The 18,235-nt window shown below is 39.1% G+C and overlaps 1 protein-coding gene across 3 annotated transcripts in view; it reads left to right on the top strand.

Annotated features, from left to right (window-relative positions):
- Positions 1-18,235, top strand: part of LOC133134786 (uncharacterized) — an 89,517-nt gene that overhangs the window by 40,252 nt on the left and 31,030 nt on the right. For all 3 annotated transcript variants that reach the window (XM_061251182.1, XM_061251183.1, XM_061251184.1), the window contains exon 5: positions 4,745-4,880. In XM_061251182.1, coding sequence (XP_061107166.1) covers positions 4,745-4,880 — 136 coding nt within the window. The remainder of the gene's footprint in view (positions 1-4,744; positions 4,881-18,235) is intronic.

Consider the following 18,235-nt stretch of genomic DNA (forward strand, 5'->3'; position numbering starts at 1 on the left):
TCCTGAGACAAACAACAACTGAAAGAGGCTGCCGTAAAAGCCTGGAAAAGCATCACAAAAGAAGAATGCAGCAATTTGGTGATGTCAGTGGGTTGCTGGCTTGATGCAGTTATTGCAAGCCAGAGATATGCGATCAAATATTGTGTTATTTATTTTCATTTACTGACTGATACTTTTGCTCACCTACAAATTGGGTGGTCTGACACCAAAAGTGCTATGAGTAGTTTAACAGATCTAGGTGTAAATATCAGGAAATGAAAGCTGAAATTCTGAACTCTTGTCTCGTGTTCATCTTTTTATCTCAACCCCACATGTATTCAGTATATTGCAAAAACAAAGGAATTAGCCTTGCTCTTCCAATCTGTCACAAGATGGTAGAGCGAACAGCTATGTCCAGTTGGCTTACACCTCAAGTCCATGATAACTAGCTCTCAGAAAGGAAGTAATTCATACAACAGTGGAAATTGCAGTAAAAATCGCTGTCTTTTAAATTGAACACCGCCAGTACTATACAATGCTACTCTTCACAATTAGCTGGCTGTTTTTGGTAGCCCACAGACAGCTTTGTTAACAGATAAAGTGGATATATTTGCTGTTAAGTTTGCGGTTGCAGACCTTAGCTAACTCTCGCTTGCTTAGCATTACCTAGACACAAATCAACAGGCAGCGTGCTACGTGGAGCTACCTAGCAGCCAGCTTGCTAGCTTCATTTCTGCTCATTCCTCGAGAACAGTGCTTTCCAATCTCGATCCTTAGATACCCCTGTGTATGCTGGTTTTTCATTCCCAACACAATTGCAATCAAAGATTTTTAACCCTCTGGGGTCGGCGGTGTGACAAGATCAGATCAACTTTCCTTTCTATTTGGATGATTAACTTTGTGAGATTTTACCATACAGATGCAATGAACATATTGACAGAAACCTTAGAACCTTGATTTCGCAATGCCCCATATTGACACATAATATTGATATTTTTAAAGCATTTTGCATTAGATGAATAAGACCACTGCGATTTCTTAATCTTTACTCATTAATATGTGAGTTTCACCCTGCGCAAATTCCTTTTCATTCGTATTGAAACGAGGTGAGAATTATTCTCTGGCAGGGAAGACGCGATGCCATGTGCCAGAAAGCCAACTGTAAAGCATAATACAATGACATACAGAAGTATAGGCTATTGACTTCTTTTGAGGTAAACATTTTTCATCATGGAACAAGTTTCATTTTGGAAAATGGAACGGATGACTGGACGTCATGAGTAAGTGCATGCGTGTCTACTGCAACGCCTCCAGCATCATGTTCGTAAATTCCCACACTTGCATCGCAAAATAATACATACCTGATGTGTAGTGGTGTAGCCAGGATTCTAAAACACAATTGATATTAGCATACTGTATCTACGTTCGAGGAAAAATTTCAATAAATTACTGAATCAAAAATTGTCTTCTAAAAAAAAAAATCTTCTAAATGGCTCACTGAGTATTGCTTGGAAAGGCTTTGTCTTAAAGGAAGAGAAGGGGTCAGGCCATAAATGTTTCGCTAAACTCGCATGATTGAAGACCTAAAGATATAAAAGGAACGTGCAGCTGCCCCAATTGCACTCCTTGACAAGCGATCGCTGAAGCTCTTTATACTACTGCTTATTATCCAAGCGAAGAATACATATCTTGTTATAAAACTGTACCAGTTCGTTATCGGTAGCAACAAGCAAATTAGCTATTCGTTAGCTTGCTGAATTTACAAATATCCATTGCAACCGATAGCAAACTGGTATTGTTTTATAACTACATGTATGTAGTCTTTGCTTGGATAATAAGGAATAGTATACATAGTTTCAGTGATTGCTTGTGGGCAGTTACACACAATCATTGGCTGTGGCAATTAGAACCAATTTTCAACCAATGAGCTTGAATTATTTACAGTAATTACAATGTTTTGATACAGAGTGACGGCCCGTGAACTGTATATTTTGAAACCCGAATTTAAGGACTATAAACACAGGCAGAGGGTGAGTCAACATGTCAGTGAGCCTTTTTCAATGATAGGAAGGGATTTACAGTGGTCTTGTGAGAATGTTTTAACACAATTACCTATTGTACCTTTAACCTCAGTCTTTTATTTGTTACCTCTAATGTAATTGTTTGCAAGATGGTGCAATATGAACATGGTAATTTTATTCTTCATGCCATTGCAAAACTATATTTCTGCCATAATGTGGTTTATGGTGAATAATCAATTTTTAGGTAAAAAACACCTATTTAAGAAAGATTGACAGCTTGTTAAAATTATTTAATGGCTTGTGGTTGGAACAAAAACCAGCATACACAGAGGTACTGTAGCATAGTTCAGTTCAGTTCAGTTTATTCTTTGTCCCAAATGGGCAATTTGTTTGCAGCAGGACCACACACATACCGCACAACAATAGGCATAACACAATACAGACAGACAGACAGATTCTGCACAAGAAGCATAATAAATAGTTCAGTTGTGATAAATATTGGCAGTGCATTAAAAACTGAGTCATTTAAAATCAAGATACAATTTCAATAAATATAAGGTAGATATAAAAAGAGGTAGTGGATTGGGGTATGGGGTCACTAAATGGACAAGGCTATCTTCTTCTGTTGTGTGCATTCAGTGCTTGGATAGAAAGATCCTCTGTTTTAAAGCAATTTTTTGTACCTCTGTTTTAAAGCAATGGGGGTTTTAAATCGTAAGCCAGATGGCAACAACATGTATTCTGTATACAGAGGATGATTTATAGATATTCATGGCTTTGTTAAACAGCTGCTTGTTGAAATACTCAGTAAGACTATTGAACTTCACTCCCACTATCTTATTGGCCACATTTACAATTTTAGAAAGTGCATTCTTGTCTTTGATAGTGACGTTTCCATACCAGCAGATAGTGGTTAAGGTAAATGACTGGGACACGCAAGGCCGGTGGTTCTAATCCCGGTCTAGCCACAATAAGATCCGCACAGCCGTTGAGCCCTTGAGCAAGGCCCTTAACCCTGCATTGCTACAGGGGAGGATTGTCTCCTGCTTAGTCTAATCAACTGTACGTCGCTCGGGATAAGAGTGTCTGCCAAATGCCATTAATGTAATGTAATGTAATGTAATGTACTCCAGGACCAAGTTTGGGAAGCACTGATCTAGAAAGTAACCTGCAAATAATCTACTTGTGAAACCTACTGCATGTGACAAATAAGGTCACAATGGTCTGTCTGTCTTGTGTTTTTTGGGTTTAATTGTGTTATTCATGATTGCTGGTTGTTATTGGAAAGCTTGTTTACTAGCTGGCTGAGTCTGGTTCTCACCAGCCTGGCTAATATGTTCAATAAAGTTCTACGCAAACATTTGGTTAGACCAGGGGTGGGCAATTCCAGTCCTGGGGGGCCGGTGTGTATGCAGGTTTTTGTTTCCACCAATTACTCTGGCTAAATGAGCTAATTGGCCGTATGCACTAACACTAGTTCACTCAGATTAGATCACAGTTAAACCGTATCAAACCGGGACACAAGAACAGTCTTTGACCGTCATTAATGCATTAGAAGAAATTTAGCAAAAATGTCAGATGGTGTAGTAATTAGGTAATTAAGTAATTAAGGCCAGCAGTTGGCATGAAAACCAGAAACAGATACGGCCCTCATTGCCCACCTCTGGGTTAGACTATAAGTCCATATTACTTCAGGAGGGAATGGCCTTTTATAGATGAATGCAAAGTAAAAGCTGAGATGCTTAGATTATTTGATTACTTTATTGACAATCTTTGGTCACTCCCATTACAATTACTACCCTCCATGCTGGCAAGCACCCACCTCTAAGTATAGCGTCCCACTGATATGGTGCCTACTATTTTAGATTTGGAATCACATAATTAAATATGGTTCTCAGATTTTATAAAATGGTATTTTTATGCATTTTGGTTTCACCATGTAGAAATTACAGTGGTCTTTATACATAGTCCCACCAATTTCAGGGCACCATAATGCTTCACATGGGACACATGGCTTCACAGGTGTTTGCAATTACTCCTTAATGCAGGTGCAAGAAAGCTCTCAGCACTATTAAGTCAATGAAAGTCAAGGAAGCCATTATGAGGCAGAGAAATAAGAAAAAAATAGACAATTCGTTCAGAATATCGTTCAGAAGAAAGCAAGCAAGTCAATACAAGTCAATCTTGGATCATTTTCCAGTACTCCTCAGGCTCTTTTAGGTTCTTATTAGCAAGCTATAACTTGGCTATCCTGTTTCTGCAGCTAACTAGTGGTTTGGATTGCATCTTGTAGTTCAACTGCTCCCTGAAGAGAGTTTAATTCTTCATCCATCAACTGCAGAGGCCTTTCTTGGTCTACTAGGCCTTTTGCAATTCCTGAGATCTCCAGCACTCTTTTTCTTCTCAGTGATGACTTTTTTGTATTTTTTCCTCAGTCTCATACTGTCATTGGCACAACTCTAGTCCTCAACTGGATTGGATCAGTGTATGGTTCAGTATATCATCATAATGTTGATGTTCCTGTTTTACAGCTGCCGAAGCCAACTTAAGCCTACTTAAGCAGGGTTTCACCAGAATTGCCAAATCCGCATATTATACTTTGGGCATGTTTTCTCCGAAGTTGCTTGGATAAATGGGAAGTTGCAGCTTTATGGGCTTGTTTTTTAATAAATAGGTTGCTTGTTTGTAAATGTAACATGTATGTGTGTCTGTGTGTGAACTTTGTGTGCTTTGTGTGTGTTTAGGTGCAAGACCCCAGGTATGAATTGGAAAACGCTAGATTCCGGGTGCGAGATGTGACAGAGAAGGATGAAGGAAAATTTACTGTACAAATTGGGAGGGAAGGAATTACCCTGGACAGAATTACTCTTAAAGTCAAAGGTGAGATTCCGTTTCAATTTCAAAGATAACTGTTGCAAATTTAAAATTCATCTGCAGGGATTATTAAAGCTGCAAATCAGCTTCAGTTATTAATACTTTAAATGTGCAAAACAGAGCACAAATTGATTGAATTTGTGATTGATTGAATTGTTTAACACTGAAGTTGTAAAATAATTCAACGGCCACACAGCGCAAAATTATTTTTCCTCTGTGCACCAGCTGTTCTTCTATTAGACTGTTAGATCACTCTTCCCTTTGCATGCTTGAAGTTGCCTTTCATATGTGCTGATAATTAATGTAATTATTAATAGGTCTACTGCTACTAACAATGGTTGTAATCTTACCTATTAGTGGGGTAACTGCCAAACTGCCCCACAACGGCCACCTTAATATACACCATGTAACCACATGACTTTGTTATGTATTTAGAAGCTGCTATTAACATTTTATAGATTTTGCCTGCATTGGATATAGAGCTGCATAACTTTAACAAATAATAATTGTGATTATTTTCATTGGTATTGCAATTGCTATTTTTATATGCTATTTACAAAATTACAATTAAATATCTATTCTATGGTGCAAGTGACACGCCCATGCATGCAAAAACAAAGCTTGGTCATTCCGTGTCAAAGTTGTTGCAGCACTGTCTCAGATTTTGTTCAGACCTTCTCTATATCATGAATGGGTCCCAAGATCAAGGTCTGTAAAATATTTCTGTTCCAATTCTATGTTATTCTATTTTTTCAGCCCTTGATATTATCTTTTTTTTATAGCCTGAAAAACGCCTTATCTGGGAAGCAAGTATTGTTCCTTTCCTCACCAAACTTTGTAGGATGGAAGACAAATATGTTTTCTGTATGACAATTGAGACAATTAAAAGCCTCTACTGCATGCCATTTTAGACCCTAGATTCAACAAAAAAGTGCAAAATTCCTAAACGAGAGTGATATTGAGGGTACCTCAAACCAACATGTTTGCACCAATATGATATCAATCATTATTATTTTGGCAAATACAATCTTTTTTCAATTTTGTGCCAATATTTGAGGTCTCTACAAATATTTCACAGACCTTAGTTTTGGGACCTAATATTCAAAATCTGGGATGTTGCTGCAACCACTTTCCTGGATTCTCTCTGATTCTAACTGATCCAGAATGCTGCAGCCCGTCTGGTATTCAATGTTCCCAGACATTCACATGCCACCGTTATGGCTCGCATCAAATTAAAAACTTTGGTGCTCGCGTATCAGGCAGTTAAGGGATCAGCCCCTGTATATATTCACTCACTCATAAACCAGCAAGACCCCTCCGTTCTGCCACTTCGTGCTGTCTGGCGCCTCCCCCTCGCCACACCTGCACTTCTCACTCATGACTGCTGTCTGTCCTGGTCCCACGGTGGTGGAATGACCTCCTGGTGGATGTCAGAACGGCAGAGTCTCTGACCTCTTTCACGCGCAGACTGAAGACTCATCTATTCAGGCTACACCTTTCCATCCCTAACTCACCACCATGATTAGCCTTATATATGCCATAGACTGTAATGGCACTTATATAGTTGTATAGATATTGTTGTTTTTTGTATTAGTTATTGTATTGTTGTACTCGGGGTATTCTAGCTGCCAACTGTGGTGTGCTAGTTTGGAAGTTGATGTATTCTTCAAGGGTTCCGATTATATATGTATGGTTACACTAGGACTCGGAACTGTACTGTCCTCTCAGGTCCTCTTCGCACTTGTACTTCTGTTTGATCTGCACTTTGTTGTACGTCGCTCTGGATAAGAGCATCTGCTAAATGCCATGTAATGTAATGTAATGTAATTTGACACAATGACCCAGCTGAGAAGTGTGTTTACAGTTCAATTCAATTTTATTTGTATAGCGCTTTTTACAAAGGGCCTTTGTCGCAAAGCAGCTTTACAGAGAAACCGGGCCCCTAGAGTACGCCTAGGGCAACAGTGGCAAGGAAAAACTCCCTGGAAACAGGAGCAGAACCTGACTCAATAGGGGAACCTGTCTGCCGCTGGTTGACACTGGTTTGCAGAAACAATGGTTTTAAACAGAAAACCAGATTAAAGTACATAAATGTCCAATAACCTGAGATGAGGTTGAGGGATGGCAGGAACACCAATGGGTTGCACTTTCAGGCAAGGGGACAGCCTTGGTGCTACAGCTGAATCAGCAGTGGCAGGAGGGAGTTGTGCGGCTGGTCTTGGACTGGAGCTCCGGGCCAGGAGGGGGTGCTCAGGAAAAGTTGGGCTAGCACTCCGGGCAGGTGCCCAGGGCGAAGAGGAGAAGAGGAAAGTAACATTGTTAGGGGGTCCAGATGGTAATTGGTCAATCACAGCAGGAGAGAGAGGTGCCAGTGTGCGATAAGGAGAACCCCGGCAGAATAAGGCTATGGCAGCATAACTAAGGGAAACAGAGGCAGTGGCCAACACAGCCATGAGGGTAGGCCTGAGACAGTCACCACCAGACCATGACTGGTTATGCTTAACACAGCACTACCAACAATGATCCACTGACAGCACTGACCGCCAAGTCCACCAGAGACTCTATAGCTTATGCCAGCCACCCACTCCTGCCCCTCAACTATAGGACAGACTAAAGAGATATGTTTTTAGCCTAGCTTTAAATAAGGTGATAGTGTCTGCACCCTGAACATGAGCAGGCAATTTGTTCCACAGGAAAGGAGCACGATAGGAAAAGGCTCTGCCACCTATGGAACTTTTAGTTATTCTAGGAATAACAAGATAACAAGGAGGCCTGCACCCTACGAACGGAGTATTCGTGAGGGAGGATAAGGATTAAGTAAATTGTTTAAATACAGAGGGGCAAGCCCATGTGAGGCTTTAAAAGTCAGAAGTAGTATTTTGTAATCTATTCGGAATTTAACAGGCAGCCAGTCAAGTGAAGCTAACACTGGGCTGATGTACTCAAATCTACTTGTAAGTAAGAATCTCCTAGTAAGAATACGAGCTGCTGCATTTTGAATTAGCTGGAGCCCTTTCAGAGAGGAATTTGCACATCCAGACAAAAGAGCATTGCAGTAATCTAATCTTGAGGTAACAAAAGCATGCACTAGCTTTTCTGCATCATTTAGGGACAGTATCTTCAGAATTTTGGAGATATTCCTCAAGTGATAAAAATCAATGTTTGGCATATCATCAGATAATTTACATCTCAAGGACTTGGGCCCCACTACCATTATCTCAGTCTTATCTGAGTTTAGCAAAAGAAAGTTTTGATTCATCCATTTCTTCATGTCTGTCGAGTTATCTGGGTTTTTATTGCCTCAATGCCTGCCTAAACTCGAAAATGGCTCAGAGAACAACAGAGGACGCCTGGACAACTCAACTCCTTTCCTAGCATTTATTTTCCAAGTCCACAGCAGTTATATTCCGCACAATCTGTTTTGTTGGAGTTTTTATGTTAACTTGGAGTTTCAGTTACAGAAAACCAATAAAACAAATAAATTCACTAACTCATATCAGCTGCTATCATTATTAACATTAACAAGTCTTTTTTGCAGTGGAAGTTAATGCCATGTTTGCGAATAACTTGTCCCAGGGGAAGCATATATAGAGAGAAAAGCAAGGGTCCAAGCACAGATCCTTGTGGTACTCCATATCTAACCCTGGATTGATAAGAGGAGTCAGTGTTAAAGTGCACAAATTGATATCGATAGGTATGATCTAAACCAAGAGAGAGCCTGTCCACAGAGGCCTACAAGATTTTCAAGTCTATCCAACAGAATCAGGTGATCAACTGTGTCGAATGCTGCACTTAAATCTAGAAGCACAAGTACAGAGATGCAGCCACTGTCGTAGGTCATTGAGTACTTTGACCAGGGCTGTTTCAGTGCTGTGGAAGGGTCTAAAACCAGATTGAAAAACTTCCAATACATGATTGGGGTGCAGAAATGAACAAAGTTGTTTTTCTAGTACTTTAGACAGGAACGGGAGGTTCAAAATGGGCCTGTAGTTAGACAAATCATTCACATATAAGTTTGGCTTCTTAAGAAGTGGTTTGATGACTCCAAGTTTAAGAGTCAGTGGTATGTGTCCCGATGCTAAAGAAGCATTGATAATATGTAGGAGTGGTGCTCCAATCACCGGTAGTAGCTCCTTCAAAAGCTTTGTTGGGATAGGGTCTAGAAGACAAGTAGAAGATTTTGAAGAATTAACTATGGTAATAAATTCTATGAGCTCTATTGGAGTAAAAGAGTTCAGATAGGCCATCGGTCGGTCGGATTGTGCATCTATGTGTTGAGTGGATGGACGACAGACCCTATAGGAGGGGTGGCAGAAGAACTTTGAATCTTGTCCCTGATTTTTAAAATTTTGTCTTCAAAGAAATTCATTAAATCATTGCTACTAAACGATATTGAGACACAGGGATCAACATAATACTTAGTCAATCTGGCAACAGTTTTAAACGGGTGCCTAGGATTGTTTCTATTTTCATCAATTAAGGTAGAGGAATATGATGAACGTGCTGTGGAGAGGGCATGTTTATAGGTTAGTAGGCTGTCTTTCCAGGCATGGAGGAATACCTGCAATTTCGTAGAGCACCATTTTCGCTAAAGTTGACGTGAAGCTCGCTTGAGAGCACGAGTATGGTCGTTGTACCAAGGTGCTAATTTCGTATGGCCAACTTTTCTCTTCTTAAGAGGTGCGATAGTATCCAAGGTTCTGCAAAGTACAGTATGTTATTTATGTTGTCAGTCAGCTGATCAGTTGAGTTAATGCTCGTTGTGTATGCATTTTGGCTGGAGCCAAGGAAATCCCCACAGTGCACAAACAAGTCTGGGAGCTCATTAATAAAAGCATTTGCAGTCCCCAATTGGCTAAAGTAGAAAGTAGGATCTGGTGACACATGAAAAACATGTGAAATTTGAAAAGTAATTAAATAATGGTCTGATAAGACAGGATTATTAGGCATGACTGCTATATTTGCTTTTTCTGTGTCATAAGTTAAGACTAGATTTAGAGTATGGTTATGGGAATGTGTGGACTGATGTATATGTTGATCAAAGCCAATAGATTCAATGATAGGTCTGAGATGATCACCTTCACTATCCATGTGAATATTGAAATCCCCTGCAATTACTACTTTATCTGAATTAACAACAAGGCTGGAAAGGAAATTGGCAAACTCAAGTAAGAAACCACTGTATGGCCCCGGTGGCCTGTATACAATTACAAGGACAAAACTGACTGCTTTTTTGCCCGGATGTGCAAAACTGAGAACAAGCACTTCAAAAAAGTTAAAATCAAATCAGATTTCAAAGTAGCAAGTAGATTGGAATTATATACAGCAGCAACACCTCCTCCACGACCTGTCAGACGGGGAACGTGAGTATAACTGTTACCGGGAGGGGTGGATTAATTTAGGGCAATATATTCATCAGTTTTAAGCCAACGTAGGATTTCAATTTGATGATCGGTAATTAATAAGAGTTGCTTTAGGAGCTAGTGATCTGATATTAATCAATCAAATTTTTAGCTCAGTTTGGTTAGCCACATTATAAGTAGAATGACAGGGTCAGATTTTTTTTTAATTAGCCATACAAACACCCTTGATGGGCTTTTTTGGGTCGGGGCACAGACACTATCTCAATTGTATGAAACCTGGGCAGCAGTTCTTGGGAACAAGCAGAAATCTGTGTAAGACAGAAGGTCTGCTGCCTGGCCTTGGCTCTGGTGTGTCAAGAAATTGAATTTCTGAGACTATACGATACATTTCTAGAAAGAACAGCAGCACCCTCCCACGAGGGGTGAATACCATCTCTTCTCAAAAGACCAGGCCTCCCCCCAAAAGGTATTCCAATTGTCTATGAAGCCAACACCGTTTGCAGGGCACCAAACAGACAACCAGTGATTTAGTGATGTTAATCTGCTGTAGATTTCATCACCACGCTGAAAGGGGATGAGACCAGAGCAAATAACTGACCTTGCAGGTCCCAGTCTTGTACCTTAACCACTACACTACAGGCCGCCCTATAGTCTTATTTTTTACCCAAACATACCGTTGCTGATTGTGGCCAAAGAGTTTTCTTTTAGTTTTCGTTTTCATCTGTCCACAGTAGTACTTGTTACCAACTTATTTTCAATTAAGAAATCATCAAAGTATGTAATTTGGCCAAACCTTTGCAAAGAACTGTATATATACAGTCCCCTCCAAAAGTATTGGAACAGCAAGGTCAATTCCTTTGTTTTTGCTGTACACTCGAGAGAATTGAGTTTGAGATCAAAAGATGTACATAAGATGACATATCTGAATTTCAGCTTGTATTTCGTGGCATTTTTATCTAGATTTCTTAACTTAGAACATACCACCTTTTGTATCAAACCACCCAATTTTTAGGTGAGCAAATTTATTGGAACACTTGATGGCAGAAACATTTAGAGAGATTTAGAGAGCAGCAATATAGAGGATATACCGCAAGATGCAAACCATTGATCAGTAGTAAGAATTGGAAGGCAAGATTACAATTTGCAAAGAAGTACAGAGATGAGCCACACAAGTTCTAGAACAAAGTCTGAGACCAAGATTAACCTCTACCAAAGTGATGGAAAGGCCAAAGTGTAGAGAAAGAAGGGATCTGCTCCTGATCCAAAACATACAAGCTCATCGGTCAAGCGTGGTGGAGGAAGTGTCATGGCTTGGGCTTGCATGGCTGCTTCTGGAGTGGGCTCACTAAACTTTATTGATGATGTGACTCTTGATGGTGGCAGCACGATGAATTCAGAATTCTGTCTGCCAACTTACAAGGAAATATGTTCAAACTAATTCGGAGGAACTATGCAGCAAGACAACGGCTCAAACACACTGCCAACACAACAAAGGACATCATTAGGGAGAAAAAGTAGAAGGTTTTAGACTGGCCAAGTCAATCACCAGACCATAACCCCATTGTGCATGCATTTCATCTCCTGAAGAGGAGATTAAAGGGAAAAACCTCCTGAGACAAACAACAACTGAAAGAGGCTGCCGTAAAAGCCTGGAAAAGCATCACAAAAGAAGAATGCAACAATTTGGTGATGTCAATGGGTTGCTGGCTTGATGCAGTTATTGCAAGCCAGAGATATGGTTTCAAATATTGTGTTATTTATTTTCATTTACTGAAATACTCTCTTTTCCAATACTTTTTGCTCACCTACAAATTGGGTGGTCTGATACCAAAAGTGCTATGTTATAAGTAGTTTAACAGATCAAGTTGTAAATACCAGGAAATGAAAGCTGAACTTCTGAACTCTTGTCTCGTGTTCATCTTTTTATCTCAACTCCAAATGTATTCAGTGTATTACAGCCTTGTTGTTCCAATACTTTTTAAGGGTACTGAATACATACATCTTTCAGTCGGAGATAGGCCATATCCTACATATAGAATTGTTAGGATTGATAATTAAAATGTATCTGCTTTAACAATCCTCACATTCTGCAAAATAATGTAGGAGCTGTACCATTTTTCTACAAATGGTGGCGTAATGTCAAGTATCAGTCTCATAAAGTCTTTTAGAATAACTCTAAAAGAGCTATTTCAATTAATACTGAAATTACACATTAATAGTTATCTTAACCAAATCAAAATACACATTCTGTTGATGCCAAATTAATATAAATGATTCAGCTTAGAATGTGAAGGCATTTTGGGAGTTGCACAATGTTGAATGAGTGCTACTTCATTCAATACATGAGTAACCCTTGTCCAGGGTGTTGATCATTTTTGCCTGAGCCTAGAATCGGCTTTATCCCTTACTGACTGACTAACCTTGTTGAAAGATGCATTTGCGAGAAGGCTTATGCAATGCGTATGATGTAGTCTTGCCCCTGTACCGAAAGCTTTAACAAGTTGGCAGAGCACAGGAGAAGAAAGCGAGCAATTCCTACAACAATGGAGATTGCAGTAAAAACTATCCTGTTCGAGTTACAATGAAATAGTGGCATTTTATTTTTAAGACCCCAAGTACTACATGATACTTTTCTTGTCAGGTAGCCTACAGTTAACTGATAATGTGGAAATATTTGCTAATTTCATCTATGCTAAAATCATTTATGATTTTAATTTCCTGTTGCAAACCTTAGCTTGCTTGCTTATTAGGAGACCGACAACCCGGGGTTGTGCTGCGCAGTCTGCGACCGGGGGTGGAGGGGTTTTCCTCTGTACCTGGGGTTTCCCTCACTCTTTTAGTTTGTCAATTTGTGACAGGATAATACGCATTTATAAACTTTACTTTTGCCTGTGTTGCAGATTGTAGTATTGAAGTTGCATGAAAAGACTAGCGTAACCATAGCCTTGGACAGTTAAAAAGCACCAGAGGATCTAAGGGATCTGGAGGTCACATCTGGAAAGATAAATAGGCAGGTGCATTGCAATTTAATGTTTTAAAAAAATCTTTAAATTGATTCTAAAGCTAACAAATGCAGATATTTTAAGATGGGTGTAATCAGGGCTCTACAGTGCAACATTTTTCTCGCATATGCGAGTAAAGATATGCTTCTGAACTAGAAAAAACATTACCTCGCACAGGCGTGAATAGCACATTGGGGTACTATCGGCAATGTAACCAAACTTGCGGTTGGCAAGCTCTTTGATGAGTTGCAGCTCTTCAGTCTTGCATAAGGAAACCTTACAAAAAGTACTTAAGTTTATTTTGCTTGCGACAATGTAAGCAGTATTCTTAATTTCCAATGAAGCCCCCATCTTCCCTTCATTCGAAACTAATTAGAATTAATCTCACTGCGCACCAGGCTGCAACTGCATCACAGTGGAAAATCTAGCTTTGCACAAGAAATTATGAAACATTATACAACGATTTTGTACAACTCAATTATGATTGACTGAGAGGAATGTGTTAATTTTCTTTATCGGCCTGGTTATGAAGTAGTGCCGTCCAAACTTAATCATGGTTCTACATCAGTGGTGTCCAATCTTATCCTAAATGGTTTTTGTTTTAACCCAGCAGTAACACACCTGATTATACTAATGAACTAATTGTGGTCTTTAATCAAGACCTTGATGAGTAGAATCAGCTGTCTTAGTCCTGTGCTAAAACAACAACCTGCACACACACCGGCCCTTTCTGGATGAGATTGGACAGCCCTGTTCTACATAAAACAATGAATAATGATTATTTTCTTGAAGAATGTTGGCAAACCAACTGTTACCATGTACTTGCAACACAGTCTTAAAGGATGTTGGAGCCACTGCAAAATCTAGCATTGTCAGCTTGTTGTCCGTGAATGACTATAGAGTGGCTAATCGGAGTTTGAAAATGGAAAGTTCAAGTTACCTACAGAACATGTGATAACCACTCTTTTAAATTAGGGTTCTCCTCAATATAATGTAGGGGAACCACTAGAAAACAGGACAAAAAAACTCCCCGGCGAAACAGCAACTAAAATATTACCGAAAACCTGGTACAAGTCTATTTTGATTTAATTGGTGAAAGAAAATACTAAAGAAGAACTGATACAGTTACATGGGGTAACACACCTTTAAATATCTAATGAAAAACCAGCCTTGCCGGCTACCTCTACCTGGCTCGGTGTCTGAAGCACAATGTAACACTCAAGTACAGAGGGACAAATTAGTCTTAAATAGAGTAGAGCCCGCCTACCAATAACAGATATTTGGTTTGGTATTTAGACTGCACCTGGATACCAATTAACCTTAACCTACTTATGTTTGCACAAATTTCTAAAAAACATTTTTCACATTGTCATTATTGGGTATTGTGTTGAGATAAAATTGTTATATTGCTGAGAAAAAAAAAAATTGATCAATTTTGGAATAAGGCTGTAACATAACAAAATGTGGAAAAAGAAAAGCAGATCGAATAATTTCCGTAGGCACTGTACATTCACCGAGCACTATATTAGGAACATGTTTACTTTATTACATCAACTTATTAATGCGGTTATCTAATCAGCCAATTGTGTTGCAGCAGTGCAATGCATACAGTCACATAGATGCAGGCCAGGAGTGGGGAAAAAAAAAAAAATTAAATGGGGGAAAAATTTTGATAAAAGTGACTTGGAATGATTGTTGGTGGCAGATCTCCTGGGATTTTCACGCACACTAGTCTCTAGAGTTTGCAAAGAACGGTGCAAAAAAACTAAAAGAAATCCAGTGAGCAGCAGTTCTGCAGACAGATACACCTTGTTATTGAGAGACGTCAGAGGAGAATGGCCTGACTTGTCAAAGGTGACAGTAACGTTAAATAAGAAGTCTAATAAACACCTAAGACAGTGCTCATTGAGTGTAAGGTCATCTTCATTTTTCCAGAACTGTGATTGCTCTTTTGAGTACTTCATGGCAAACTGTAACTTGGCCATCATGTTTTTGTAGCTAGCCAGTGGTTTGCGTCTTGCAGTGTAGCCTCTGTATTTATGTTGATTAATTCTGCAGACAGTGGTCATCCAAATGTGACTCCTGAAGGTTGTTTCTGATCTTTCAGACAAGTGTTTCTTCTTTTTTTATGGAGAGAATTCTTCTGTCATCAGTTGTGGAGGTCTTCCCTGGGCTGCCAGTCCCTTTTGAAATTTGTATCCCAAATTTTGTATCCCAGCACATGTTAGGGAAAAACACTTTCTCAATCTCAATGAGCATTGTCTGATCAAACAGTTCCACAGCAAAACAACATTTTACTTTAATTTAACTTTCTTACTTATTTATTTGCAAATATATACAGAAAGTGAGAGGGCTTACCGGCTCTCTGATTTGAAACACACATACAGTATGAATTATATACTTAATCTTGGTACTTTTCCACTAGGGCATATCTTTAGCTAAGACAAGGAAGACATACACCTGACAACCAAGGATTATCAGTATTTAGTCATTACATTACATTACATTATTGGCATTGTACAGTTGATTAGACTAAGCAGGAGACAATCCTCCCCTGGAGCAATGCAGGGTTAAGGGCCTTGCTCAAGGGCCCAACGGCTGTGCGGATCTTATTGTGGCTACACCGGGATTAGAACCACTGACCTTGTGTGTCCCAGTCATTTACCTTAACCACTACGCTACAGGCCGCCCTAGTATCTAGTCTCTAGATAAACTCCGACCTTGCCATAAGAATGTGCAGCGAACCCCCTTCTAGGTCTGCTAGAGACAGTGAGAGCGACAGAGAAGATTCTTCATCTAAATCCATCTGTTTTATAGAGCATATCTCCTTAGCACATATTAACACACACACATTGTCAATTAGGAAAATTATCCATACGCTCACCAGTCCTCTCTTTCTTCTTAATTATGCTCCAAACACTTGATTTTGTTAAGCTGAAGGTTTGGCTGATGTCTTGAACTGTTTTATTCTTGTTTCTCAGTCTCATAATAGCTTCTTTCACTTTCATTGGCACAACTTTGGTCCTCAAGTTGATAAACAGCAGTAATAGTTTCCAAAAGTGATTGAAGGACTAGAGGAAAAAGTAGGTGCTGAGAGATCTATTACACCTGCATTCAGATCCAATTACAAACACCTGTGAAACCATGTGTCCAAAACGTATTATGGTGCCCTGAAATGTAGGGACTATGTATAAACACAGCTGTAATAAAAAAATTACCAAAATGTATTAAAAAAATACCCTTCTGAGAATGTGCACAGTCACCACATGTTAATTGTGTGATTCCTAATGTAGAAATGTGGCAAATCAGAGGCGAATCAAGACATAACGGGTCTTTGTCCCAAACATTATAGCGGGCACTGTATGAGGATAACACGGGCTAGGTTACCAATATCGTAGGTTACCAATATTGTGGACAGCACTTTGTGACTGGATGCCCAAATGAGGAGTTCAACAGCATAATGTTAAGGCTGGCTGTCGGCTTGAAGAAATGGTATCTGATCTCCAGCAACAATGTCTTGCGGTAGCTGGCTTAATGATATGGGTGACAGTTAGCCTATGTTTGTTGAATTGAACAATTATTTTTAGTATTTTGATGTCTTGCAAATTGTTTTATTTGGAGCATCTTTGAGAGAGACCGAAGGTGTGTGTGCAGACGCCGGCAACAAGCAAAACAGAATTAACTGGAACATGACACCACTGTATTTTGAATAATGTGTCATTTGGTTTTATATTAGTCACAATAATTAATCCCACCAATCTTCAACATCTTTGTCACAAAACTCTTATTTATAATCCATCCACCACCCTTCCACTTCAACTTTGGGGGACAACTTAAAATATTTTTTTTGCAATTAGCTTCAATGTGTCACCCATTATGTTGCTCAATTTCACATATACTATTTAGGAAAAACCATGGAAGCAGGAGGGTATTGCACTCATTGTGTTGCAGTGTTCCCGTTTAACTTCTGAAGTAGTTTTCTTGACACAAGCTTAAAAATGACATACCCAATGTAAAATGGTTACTATGCCTGAACCATAATCCTGGTTTAATCCTGGTCTCTTCTAAAACCCTTTGGGGTTTACTTTCCAAGTGTCCAAGAATTACTCCACATATTACTAAAACAAAGTTACAGAAGCTCAAACTCAGTGAAAGTGGCAGCTTTTTTTCTCACTGAAAAGACTTTCTGTTTTGCTTGAATACTGATTATTGTAGCTGTGACTTTTGGAGCCAGGTCACAACACTGGACAAATCCCCTATCAGATTTGAGGACAATATTACTAAGAATTAGCATTCTGCATTGCTTTTTATAATCTGTGTCTAGGCAGTTTTCCAAAAAGGATATTTGGAGACTTCAAAAGGACATATGGAAACTAAATTACATTATGAGGTGTGTAAAATGCTGCATTTTGCTTACTAAACTATACAACACTTTTTATCCTGAAAAAAAGTGTTTGCACTTACTCCCACCTGTCACCTTCCCCTACCTCTCTGTCCCAAACTCCCTCTCCTTGCAGCTGTCCTCAGACAGCAACAGGTCGAGAAGATCATAAAAAATAAGTACAGTAATTGCCTTAATACCATTTTGTATTGTAATATATTAATTGAGGTCCATTGATTGAAGTTTCTGTCAAAAACCCAACCTCCAGTTGTTGGGTTTTTGACAAACAAATTGCATTATATTTTGACAATATAGTTAGATGGTCACGATATAAAATGGGGTCACGTCACTGAAAATTGACTATTGTGTTGTCAACGGTGTTTTCACTGTCTTCCTCAGAAATATTCACTCAGACGAGAGATTCCTTGGAACTCCTCCAAAGGAATTCCTCTATTTAGGCATAGGCAATGAAAAATACATTTCTGTTCTAAAACTTCAACCTTTTTGGCAGAAAATCTCAAGAACTATTGAAAATGCTACAGTTTTGTTACACAGGCGAAAAAAATCAGATTTTTGTTTCATTAAAATTTTTGTCATTTAGCAGACGCTTTTAAT

Source organism: Conger conger, chromosome 8 (genome assembly GCF_963514075.1).
Source record: "Conger conger chromosome 8, fConCon1.1, whole genome shotgun sequence".
Classification (NCBI taxonomy): domain Eukaryota; kingdom Metazoa; phylum Chordata; class Actinopteri; order Anguilliformes; family Congridae; genus Conger; species Conger conger.